Raw genomic sequence first — 12,044 nt, 5'->3', positions numbered from 1 at the left:
TATATGTGTGTTTCATAATAGTTATAATAAAGATAATTTAACAAGTACTTACAAGCTAATTCTTTGAGAACCGCGATAAAAACCCTATATATTATATTATTAAAAATACTCATTGCTCATCATTCAAACAAACAACACATCATAACAATTTATATATATATATATATATATATATATATATATATATATATATATGTAAAAGATAAAATAGAGTTTAGTTCTTGAACCTTAATATATATTTTTTTAGTGGATTTTTTTGGGCTTAGGTTCATAAAAAAATTTTGATTTATACTAAGACATTTTCATATATTTTTTTCGACGTTTCGGCAGGAAATCCATGCCTTTTTCAAGAAGTAATATTGACTAAAAAAAGTGAATAATGAATTTGTAAAATGAAAATGTCTTAGTATAAATCAAATTTTTTTTATGAACCTAAGCCCAAGAAAATCCACTAAAAATATATATATATATATATATATATATATATATATATATATATATATATATATATATATATATATATATATATATATATATGTATAAGAAATACAGGATATTAGTGACAGTCGATATAAACAAAACCACCAGTTTATTAGGGCTGCAGTCAGAAATCTGAAACTCGACGTTTTGGCAGCTGTTTTGAAGCCATTATCAACAGGGATATGGTTCCACTCGAATTCGGGATCTCAATCTGCCTACTTCCCTCACTCGTGACGTACCAATATGTTGTTTTGTAGAAATCAAACGACACTGAGGTTTCAATCTGCCTACTCTTCAGTGTCGAGTGACGTCCGGTTATACCCTGTGTAGTGTAGTACGGTTGAAGCATCCACCGAGGTATTCGGTGTGTCTGGATGTGATTCGACCGCCGCTCGTGAGGCGGAGCGAAGGTTTTTCGCCTCCATTCTCTACCTCGTGGTTATTTGTGTGTATTCGTACCACAGTCAGCGAGAAGCTCACCGGTGGCTCTGTACTCACCAAGGGCATACAGGCAATGCAGAATACCTTATCAGTTCGAGGGTTCTTACGTAACATAGAATTCTCTCTTACATGTATTAATTATTTGGTATTCTGATCAGGGTATATGCCTTGGATCTCGCAGAGATTCCTGCTCTTCACGCTTCGACGTGTGGTCGAGTACACAACTCCTAATCGTCGGTGGTCCAAGGAAACACTGTGCCAGTTCGGCACGATCAGAAATAGATATAAGACAAACTGTCTTGCCCTATCTCGAAGATTGATGCCTACCCGGGCAGGGAATGTTCTCTCCGAACTGATTCATGAGGTGATTATAAGTTTGATTATTAAACTTTTCTTCACCTCGACGAAAGAATGACCAACAGTTCACTAACATCAGTTCCTATACCTTTTTGCGAATACTTCGTAGCCGATAAAGCTTCGTTGGTCTTCACTACGAAGGTATTCGGACTCTTGTTAAAACGAAGTCTTCTCACAAGGTTTAACTCTTGGGTAATAATAATAAAAGTTGAATTTTTAAGAGACACTCTGCCAACAAGGTCTGGCTGGGGCTAGGCGTAAGACGACTTGATCCTGATCGGAAGATGCTCTACCTTTTAAAACACTTCGTGTTTGCACTTCAGCAGCGATCTTCCGTCGGAGGGCCAATAACAATGCAGTTAACAAAACTGTTTTTTATTGGCTGGCCAGAGTGACAATCGGTGTCCTGATTGGCCACTCCTGGTGACTGTAGCTGCTTTTATACTCTCAGTGTATGCGGAAAGGCAGCGGTCGCTATGTTGCCGGCAGTCTATTATCGCGCGTGTTTAAGTTGTTAGGCCGTTTTTCAATTTCGATGGCTTCACGAATAGTTCTCGATTTTAAGAAGCGGATGGGAGCGACGTTTGTTGGTTTTTCGAAATCTATTTTGTGGTCTGTCTGAATAGAATGTTGGGTTAGGGCTGAAGTTGTACTAAGTACTACAATACTTAATACAACCTCAACGACAACTATTAACTTTAAAAACTCTGGTACCTGTCAACTTTTTGTGTTTATATACATTTTCTGACATATTAAATATTTTGGAATTTTTCGAAAATATCTCGATTATTCTAGATTAAATCTTATTTTTCGTTATGGGACTTTTTTTATACAAAATAAATCTCACGGAACTGTGGTAACACTGCTTTCTCCTCTATAGTTATTTGCCTCGAATAACTAATCTATCAGGGACGGATTAAAGCCAACAGGGTGAATTGGTTCCATGTTATAGAGCTAATTTCTTGTTATGAATAAGCTTGGGTTTACTTCTAGCTAAAAACTAAATGCGGTAGATTGGATCGTTCATTTTCTGCAGTACGGTGTACGGGCCTTCCCAGTGTCATGAAAATTTCTTAAAATGTCCTTTATTATATGTAGGATTAACCATACTGAGTAAACTCAGTCGAAAGTAGGACCAGTAGCATTATTGTCGAGCCTGGCCTTGGTTTTTTCACTTTGAAAAACTTCGTATGCTAATGCTACTGCTTAGTGAGCTAATTCGTAGACTTTTTTTCAATTTTCCTTTTAATATTTAGATGTACGTCAGAGATGAACTTTCTTCTTCACAGGGAGGCAATCTTCCAAAACTGAGATCGTAAGGAAGCTTTATTTCTCTTCCAGTAAACACCATCGATGGAACATAACCAGTTGCTTCATGTTCGGAACTTCTATATACTGACAAAAATAGAGGAATTAAACTATCACAATCTTTTTGATTATCAGTGACAAACATTAAAAGGTATTGACAACGAGTTTTCTTAATACACAAGATTTAAATTAATTCTTGAAGTACTTCTGATTTAAAATTTTATCCTTGATCAGAATGTACCTCTAAAGAAACTCTTTACTTGCTACGACGTGTGTTTAACGTGTAAGTACTTATTTCCTCTCTTTGTCATCGGAAGTGGACTAAGAATATTTACTGCAAGTCATTCAAAGTACAACTTGTTGAACTGTATTCCATCGAGACTTTCCCACTTTCGATATAATAGACTATCAAAAAAAAAATACAAGGATTCCCATTGAGCCCAGTATGCCTTTATAGTTACACTGTATTTAGTATTTCCTGCCAGAAGTCTTAAAGCATTTTAAGCAATTCTGGTATAACTTTTAAGTCATTATCTTTCTTTTGGCGTAATTCGGTTAAAACGTCTTGGAATTAATGTAATTTAACACATTCTGCAAAATTGACACCTGATCTCCTAACTTTTCTATTTCATTTTTATTAATCACTAGTTGCTCTTTTAAATAATTATCTTTAGACTGCAGAGTTTTTCGTTTGTGTGGCCAGAGGGAAATCAATTTCTTAGGCACCTAAATCTTTTCGGTCAACAATCTTTTCAAAATTATCCTAAAAAGCCACAACTCAAAAGCTTTCAGCCTTCTCATTAAGTCAACATTAACAGTCTAAGCTTCGGCATTATAAAGAACAATATGGTGGATATAATATTTTACTATCCGATATTGGATTTAAAGAATAGTTACTCATCTTCAAAGAGGCTGCCCTTGATTGCTCTATTCTTCATCGAATTTCTGATTTCTGATTTAGATCTTCAGTATTCCAGACTCCCAAGTATCTTTAATTTTGTCCACTTGTTCAATATCTGCATTTTTTATCTGGATCCCTGTTATGACTTTACCCCTCTTAATGAAAACCATGGTTTTTGCTTTCTTTATGTTTACTACTAAACTAAACAACTAAACTGTTCCCCCGTGTCACAAATTGTGTTTAGTAGCATCTGCAGGTCTTGATAACTTCCAGCGATTATAACTATATCGTCGGCATAACGAATATTATTTATATTTTCACAATTTATTTGATCTCTTCTGTTTATTTTGTAAGAGCTTGTGTAAATAAATTTTCGGAGTATATAAAATACTATGTTTATATGGGAATGAGCCACAACTAATTAAAACGACAATTACATTTTCCTAAACAATTTGACGTTTCGCGTTTAAATTCGGAAATCGTTCTAAAAAAAATTAATAAATAGTTTAGTTGAAAAACGTTCTGTATAACTGCAAAGATTATTGACAAGGTTATTTCATGTCAACAAAATTGGAGGTTGATTCACTTTTGACCACGGTGTTATAGGCGAAAGCCACATTTCGCTAAAAAGATGTGTGGGTGGATATTTTGCCCCATGGAAAATTTAAACTTTGATTATTTTAATTGTTTAGTATTGTTAATACGTGCGGTAAATGTTTGTATGTGTGTAGAGTGTGTGTATGTGTTTAGCATACATGTATCGTGTATGATAGAGAATGATGTATATACAGGGTTTCTTATATTTCTATTGTTGGTATATTCTTGTTGACGACTTCTCTAAGCATTGGGAACCAAAGCCTGCTTCATTTTGCAGATGGGTCAGCTACACATTTTTATTGATTGCGTTGGGTGAGGGCTGCTTATTTGATTTTTCTCTTTTTCATGTCTGTTTCTATCATGATTATTGTTGCACCTTTCCATTTTACTCTATATTTGTGCTCATATGTTTTATGCTCTCACGTAGAAAGCATTCGCAGGGCATTTTATAGATGCAGATTTTTGATTTCTCTTGTGTGTTATTAGGTTTGGTTTTGGACAGAAACCTAACCTAACCTAACTTGTTTTGCACACATATATACGGCCTTTTACAATAACTCTTCAAATGTCCAAATAGTTGACACCTCATACACGGTACAATATTTTTTTTTCTTTTTGTGAGGGGGTTCAATCTTGATGAACACGTTATGTAGTTTTTGTAGTTTTTCTATTTTATAGAAGTCGTTATCATTACTTAATGATTCTAGATATACGAAGAAGACGTTTGCGGTTTTTTTGTAGTTTCATATCTAGTATTTTACATGTTTTTCTCCTTGTGCAATATTTGAGTTAGTTTGTTTTTATATCTTCCGCTGGCCTAAAAAAGAAGTTAAGACATTAATAAAATTGATACAATTGCATATGAATTTATTTAGACAGTTTTTAAGTTAACCTGTGTTGTTTATATAATTTAATAAGAATATACCTAAGATAATTTATTATCCAAATAGGGGGAATGTCAGATATGTCGATATGTTGATACTTTTGTTTGAATGTATCAGAATGTGTGGTGTCCATTGGTCGAAATAGATGTATGTACAGAGAATTGATGTATTTGTACCAAGGATGACGTATCACCACATTATATTGAATTTTGTTTAAATAGAAAATAAACTAATATTATTGTCTTCTTTGTTTTTCGTGTCTGTACATGGTAGTATTACTGTAGTTTCGAAATCAACCACAAATTGTAAAATTAATTATATGTTCGATATTTCGAATTTAAGAACGAAAGGACGTTTACAAAATACTTTTTTTTTATTAAAAATCATTACTGAGAAGTTTTACAAATACAAAATGGACTTAATATCAATTTTTTATAAATTAATAAATGAAAAGACACACTTATGACAAATCAAAAGATAGAAAAGGCAAGTATTTTTGAAGTGTGTAAAAGATTTTAATTCCTAGCTGAGCGCTTTCGGCTTTCAAAGCCATCCTCTGAGCTGTGGTCAAATATTTAAGTATCTTACTAGGAGAGATAAATGAAACAAAAAACACAAAGAACTGTACATCGGACTCCACAAAAACACATTAAAAAATTTGGTTATGACGCAGGTGTCAGAACCCGACCATTTTATTGGAGTTGAAGCATTAGATAGAACTAAATATTTGACCATAGTTCCGAAGATAGCTTTGTAAGCAGAAAGCACTTAGCTAGTAATTAAAATTCTTTACACATTTCAAAGATACTTCAATGTTCCGCCTCTGATTTTTTATAAATTAGTTTAAAGTTTTAAATTTTTTAGAAAATTTTACAAGGAAACCAAGCAATACACTCAAGGATTCATGACAAGATGAACAGTTTGCAAGGACAAAAATGGGGCAATTATCAGCGAGAAAGACGAAATAATGAAAAGGTGGAAGGAGCATTTTCAAGAGCTGTTAAACCCAGAAAAAGAACAAAACGAAGAGGAAGAAATAATTCACCACACAGCAGAACAACTAGTTGAGCAACCAACATTGGAAGAAACGAGAAACGTCATAAAATATCTAAAAAATAACAAAGCACCTGGCACAGATGGAATAACTGCATAACTGATAAAGAATGGTGGACATGCGCTATGGAGGCGTATCCATAAACTAATCGACCGCATATGGACATTAGAAGCCATCCCAGAAGATTGGAAAGTAGGAATCATACTTCCTATATACAAAGCAGGAGACAAACGACTCTGCAAAAGTTATAGGGGCATAACAGTTTTAAAATACATATGTTAAGAGGTATACATGAAAAATGTGTTGCATATAACATACCTATTTACAACTTGTATATCGATTTCAAACAGGCGTTTGATGAAGTAGATCGACAAAAGATGTTACAGCAAGTATCTATGTTAGGGATACCCAATAAGTTGGTTAAACTTATACGAATGACTCTGGAGGGTTCCAAAGCTATAGTGAAAATAGATGGAGATATAACGCAGGCCTTTGATATTGAAAATGGAGTTTAGACAAGGTGATGCCTTATCAACAATACTTTTTAATCTAACTTTAGAAGCTGTTAGAAAACTGAACATAAACGGCTGTATTAATACAAGATTAATGCAAACTTGTGCATATGCGGATGATGTTGGCATAATAAGCCGCAACAAAAGGGTATTAAGCGAAAAAGTTATAGAACTGAAACAAGAAGCTGCTACGTTTGGTCTATATATATATATATATCAATGAAAGCAAAACAAAATATATGGAGTTCACAAAATCGAAACAACGTGAGAATCTGAAGGTAGACAACCATACCTACAAATACGCCGCCACTTTTCCCTACCTAGGCTCAATAATAAATGACAACAACATCAGTCAAGATATACAAGCACGGATTCTTAGCGGTAATAAGTGCTTCTATGCATACAAAGACTTAATGAAAAGTAAGTTACTGAATCGTGAGTCTAAGCTTAGAATCTACAAAATGGTAATTAGACCAGTTGTCACATATGAATGTGAAACGTGGACCCTCTCAACCACTAATTAAAATCAACTGAGAATATTTGAGCGCAAAATACTAAGGAAGATATTTGGACCAACCCAATGTAGCGATGGTTCGTGGAGAATTAAAATGAACCACGAGCTGGATAAACTAATGCAAAGCGCAGATATTGTTAGATTTGTGAAGTAACAAAGACTATACTGACTTGGTCACCTAGAAAGAATGCCAGTCACTGTAAAAGTAGTCCAGAGATGGAAGTCTCAAGAAAACAGAACAAGAGGAAGGCCCCGTAAAAGATGGATAGACGACGTAGAGAGGGATCTTAAAGCCATGAACATCAGGCAGTGGCGAAGGAAAGTATCCGACAGGGCAGCATGTAAGAACATTGTTAAGCAGGCCAAGACTCACAAAGTTTTCAAAGCTCCTAAATACATCAAAATATTGAATACATCCAAAAGATTCACTTACTTTCTAAAAAAGTGCATTATGTTATCACTTCATAAATTTGAGAATTTGTTTTTTTTTTAAGTATTTTATCTCGAGATAAAGAAATCTACCAATGTATTAAAATAAACGTCATAATAATGCTCTGGGCATCGAAGGTTATTTTCTTTTTTGTCCGGCTAACTTCGCATACTGTAGATTTAAATTGTCAAAAGGTTTCCCTACTGCGCCTGCGGTTTATCGAATAAGTGTTTCATTTAAATATTTCAGAATTTAAAAATTTGTTGCCAAATTTCTAAAATATTTTAACCGGCTATCATTTTTCTGCATTACACTACAACTCTCTAGGAACACATGACATTTACCAGGTTTGTGAAAGTATTAGGAGTTATTGGTAATGGTTTCGATAATAAAAAAACTCGATTATTTTTCTTTTTGAAAATACTTTTTTTTAATAAAATATTACAAAACATTACGGAGAACTTTTAAAAATACTTAAAAAATGAACTCAGTAACAGATTTTTATAGATTACGATTAGTTTTCAACATATAACATAACAGGCTACTACTGTTGAAGTACTTCCAACAAAATATTGGATGTATCCAAAAGAACTTCGCTTACTTTCTGAAAAAGTGCATCATGTTACCACTTCATGAATTTGAGGATTTGGATTTTTAAAGTCTGATTTTTCTAAGTTTTTTACCTCAAGGTAAAGAAATCTGCCAATATACCCAAATTGCTGCAAATACGTTAAACCTCCGTCATTAACATTATTAGTTTTTAGTAAAACAGGAGCAACAACATTTAAAACAACACTTCTCAGATGTTTGGCTTCCAAAAGGACTTGGTTGTTTTCTTTCAGCGTAATAGTACTTGCGGATTGTTCAAACAAAAGAAACAATATTTTCCCAATATTGGATAAATGGGGAAGTAAAAAGGTTTTAATAACTTCATCACCCAAACTGCCTAGTCCTTTGATGGCCCCATACATAGAAGTTAGATGATACTTTGCACAGTTTTTTAAAGGTTTTAAATATATTCCTATTACCCTATTTGTTATATTATTAACTGGGTTATTATATTTTTCGCAAATAGTAGCTGTTAAAAACACAGAAAAATCTCGTAAAGTCCAATGGTTATCGTAATAATATTTACTTATTTTCCGTGCCAACGCGCATGACAAAATGGCTGGAATGATCTCATGCAGTACTGGAACTAGGTTTATATGTGGGTTACCCAAAAGGCTCTTTACCATACGTACACAATATATTAACAACGTTAAGTCGGGATAGGCTATATTCGCGTGGATTCCATCTTTTATAAAAGTACTTAAATAGGGAAGTAGATACTGGATATTACAATCTGAAGCCAAAATTCTAAGTCTTTCATTTCTTATTTGCTCGCTGTATCCAAAAATGCCCTCAGTTAGTCTCAAAAAGAATACTTGCTGTTCCATGGAGATCTCGTGAATATCTGGTGATATTTTTATGTATACCGTATCACCTTTTGCTATAATTTTGTTTGTCATGTTGTCCTTTTCAACAAAATGTTGTTTGTTATTTTTATTATTTAAAACTTTCGTTTTATTATTTCAAATTTATTCACATTTATATAAAATGTATTTTTGTTCTTACTTATATGTACAACTGATATTTTTTTTTATGTAGTTATGTCAAAAGTGATGATTGACGTATTTACAAAGGTGACCACGTGTAAAATTTCGATTTTTAAATAGAGATCAAAACGTCAATTTATTTTTATCTTTGTGAATAATACTGTTAATAAAAATATTATTCCATTATCAAAAAAGATAATAGGCACAAATACAAACAAACAGTATTATAACAATATTTACGGGATGTGATACAGTGTCAACACTTTTCAAATGTGTGAAAGTTTTAGTATTATAATATGCAACAATTAATTTAATTACTACAAAAGAAAAATAAAATTAACTGGAATTACAGAAAAATAAGGGGTACAGAAAACTAACACTAAGATAAAAACAAATAAAATTAACAAGTTAACAAGAGCTTTACAATGCAGACATTATCTCTGCAGACTTTGAGTTTAATTTAATTAAGGGTACAAACAAAATTGAATATTTATTTATTTTTACAGAAAAGTCATCTTGCCGCAGAGGAACATGCTTTTTATATTGACTGTGCATAGTTTGATCTATTAAGCTACTAGAAAGTTATAATAAACTATAATATCTATAATAATCTTCAACAAATGAATGTTTTAAAAACTGTTAAAAATTAGATTTGTTAATTGCATACTCTTCAGTCAGAGTCCACGCTAGGTGCAGTAGAAACTAACTACCTGCAACATTACAAAAGAAAACAGACAAGGTGGCCAAGCTACAAAACATTAGTAACCGAAACAATAGGAGCAGTTTCTACAATAAATACAAAACATGAAGTAGAGAAGTGTGCGTTAAAGTTAGAAAAAAACATACAAAACGCCATAGAAGGCAGCAAAAAGGAGGGAACTACATTAACCATCAAAGGAAGGTTAAGATACATCAGGAATGAGTTTAAGAAACTGATTCAAGAAAAAATCCTACAAAGAAGAGGAGCCAAACGGACGAGGAACCGAGAGGACAAAAGAATTGCTAACGAGCTAAATAAGAAAGTCAATAAACAAAGGACAAAAAATACATTTCGGTCTTGACAGAATGGTGTACACCGAAAGGGACAAAGCGGAAGTCATGAAAAACACACTAAAATGGAGGTGTAGGAATAACTACTACCCCAATGAGGACTTCAGAAATCACGTTAAAAGTGGAAAGGAGAAGCCGAATTCTAGGTAGCAGAAGGGGCGCAATAGAAATCAGACAGTCCTCTAGTTAGGACAATCCTCTTAGGACAATCAGAAATTAGGCAGTGTTAATGCTGTCAGAAAGAAAAATGTAGAAAGTATACGATACATTGTTCTTCATGCATGATTTTATTAATAACTGGGAGTTTATTTTTAACAGTGGAAGTAAATCTGGTGACAACCACGATCCGACGAATTCAAATAATTTTGAAAAATGGTTTGAGAATAAGCTTTTAAAAAATTTAGAAGAACCATCATTAACTATAATGGACAATGTTCTTTAACCATGAGTTTCTTCTTCGTCTTGGACTGCGTTTGCCTGCTATTTTTCCTTGCATGATATTTTGAGGACCCTTAAGCTAGCGGGGACAAATGAGCGGAATTCAATTTAACCTACGTAATATTTTTTCACCCATTTTTCACTAATTTATTACCACTCTAATAATTTTTCACCACCAAACCACCCTTAATGGGAGCGATTCTGCTGGCTTAAGGTTCAAGCTAGCAGAATTCGGAAAAAAAAACTTTTTGCAGATGACATATTTTTTTACCCATTTTTCACTAATTTATTACCATTCTAATAATTTTTCACCACCAAACCACCCTTAATGGGGGCGATTCTGCTGGCTTAAGGTTCAAGCTAGCAGAATTAGGAAAAAAAACTTTTTGCCGATTGCGTATTTTTTTACCCATTTTTCACTAATTTATTACCACCCTAATAATTTTTCACCACCAAACTACCCTTAAGGACAGAGAGTTTGCTGGCTTATGGTTAAATCTAGTATAATTCCAAAAAAATATTTATGATATACCTCAGTGCTCTGCTAGGTTTTTATGAATTTATTACCACCCTAGTAATTTTTCACCCTCAACTAACTCATTTGGTGGATGATTCGACACCATAAAGTCAGACTGGAAACACGTAGCAGCAAAGTAGGCGGATCCTCAATGCCAATTTTAGGTCTCTGTTACATAATACCTTGGACATCCTTCTAAAAGCCGCTCTAGCCTGCTCTATCGTAGATATAATTTCGCCGTGACTTTCTGCGTTACAATTTAATTGCTGTCCAAGGTAAACGATTTTATCAACTTCCTTAAGTTTGGTATTATTTTCATATATAGACGGTTTTATATACTGTTGTTTACTTATTACGAGTATTTTGGTTTTCCGTATGTTCAGATCCAGACCTGCCTCCCTACAACTCTCAACGACACTATCAAGTAGTGTTTGCAGATCTTCTTGACTAGAAGCTAGGAGTACTGTATCTTCCGCATATCGCAAATTATTGATGACTTCACCGTTCACAGGTATTTCTTCTTGTTTTTCAGAAAGTGCTTTTCTGAAATTTTTTTCGGAGTAAACGTTGAAAAGTAGGGGTGACAATGTCATCGAATGCCATAGTCTGTGGACTAGTACGCAGTTCGATGCGCATCGCCCCGCCTCAAATTTTCCCATTGGCTCTTGACCTGGAAATCCCTATTTATCGCTCGAACAGCGCATATAAATATTGGCGATTTTCAGGTCAGTCATACTCCGTGGCTGAGAATTGTTTCACCTTAACTTGGTGTTTTTATTTCGACGAAGAAATTGTCATGTAAGAAATATCTTGCCTTTTTCAAGGCAAGACACCGAAATATTTACAAGTCCATAACCCGAAAATGGACTTAGAGGAGCTCCCGACGTTTACTCCGAAGCCCTCTACAGAGCACCCGGGGATATCAGAAGGTGGTTAGACCTTTAATTGTTCCCCCGAGGTGACAAC

At 33.9% G+C, this 12,044-nt stretch overlaps 1 protein-coding gene across 1 annotated transcript; it reads right to left on the bottom strand.

Annotated features, from left to right (window-relative positions):
- Positions 1-4,739: 4,739 nt before the first annotated feature.
- LOC140439214 (transcription initiation factor TFIID subunit 6-like) lies at positions 4,740-9,128 on the bottom strand. Its single transcript, XM_072528984.1, has 2 exons — positions 8,080-9,128; positions 4,740-4,901 (listed from the first exon to the last, which is right to left on the bottom strand). Exon 1 carries the CDS (start codon positions 8,984-8,986, stop codon positions 8,096-8,098), a length of 891 nt encoding a protein of 296 aa, XP_072385085.1. The 5' UTR covers positions 8,987-9,128; the 3' UTR covers positions 4,740-4,901; positions 8,080-8,095.
- Between the last annotated feature and the right edge of the window lie 2,916 nt (positions 9,129-12,044).

Source organism: Diabrotica undecimpunctata, chromosome 1, assembly GCF_040954645.1.
Source record: "Diabrotica undecimpunctata isolate CICGRU chromosome 1, icDiaUnde3, whole genome shotgun sequence".
NCBI classification, from domain to species: Eukaryota; Metazoa; Arthropoda; class Insecta; order Coleoptera; family Chrysomelidae; genus Diabrotica; species Diabrotica undecimpunctata.
The sequence above is the reverse complement of the archived record's forward strand: the minus strand, read 5'-3'. Positions and strand labels throughout refer to the sequence as shown.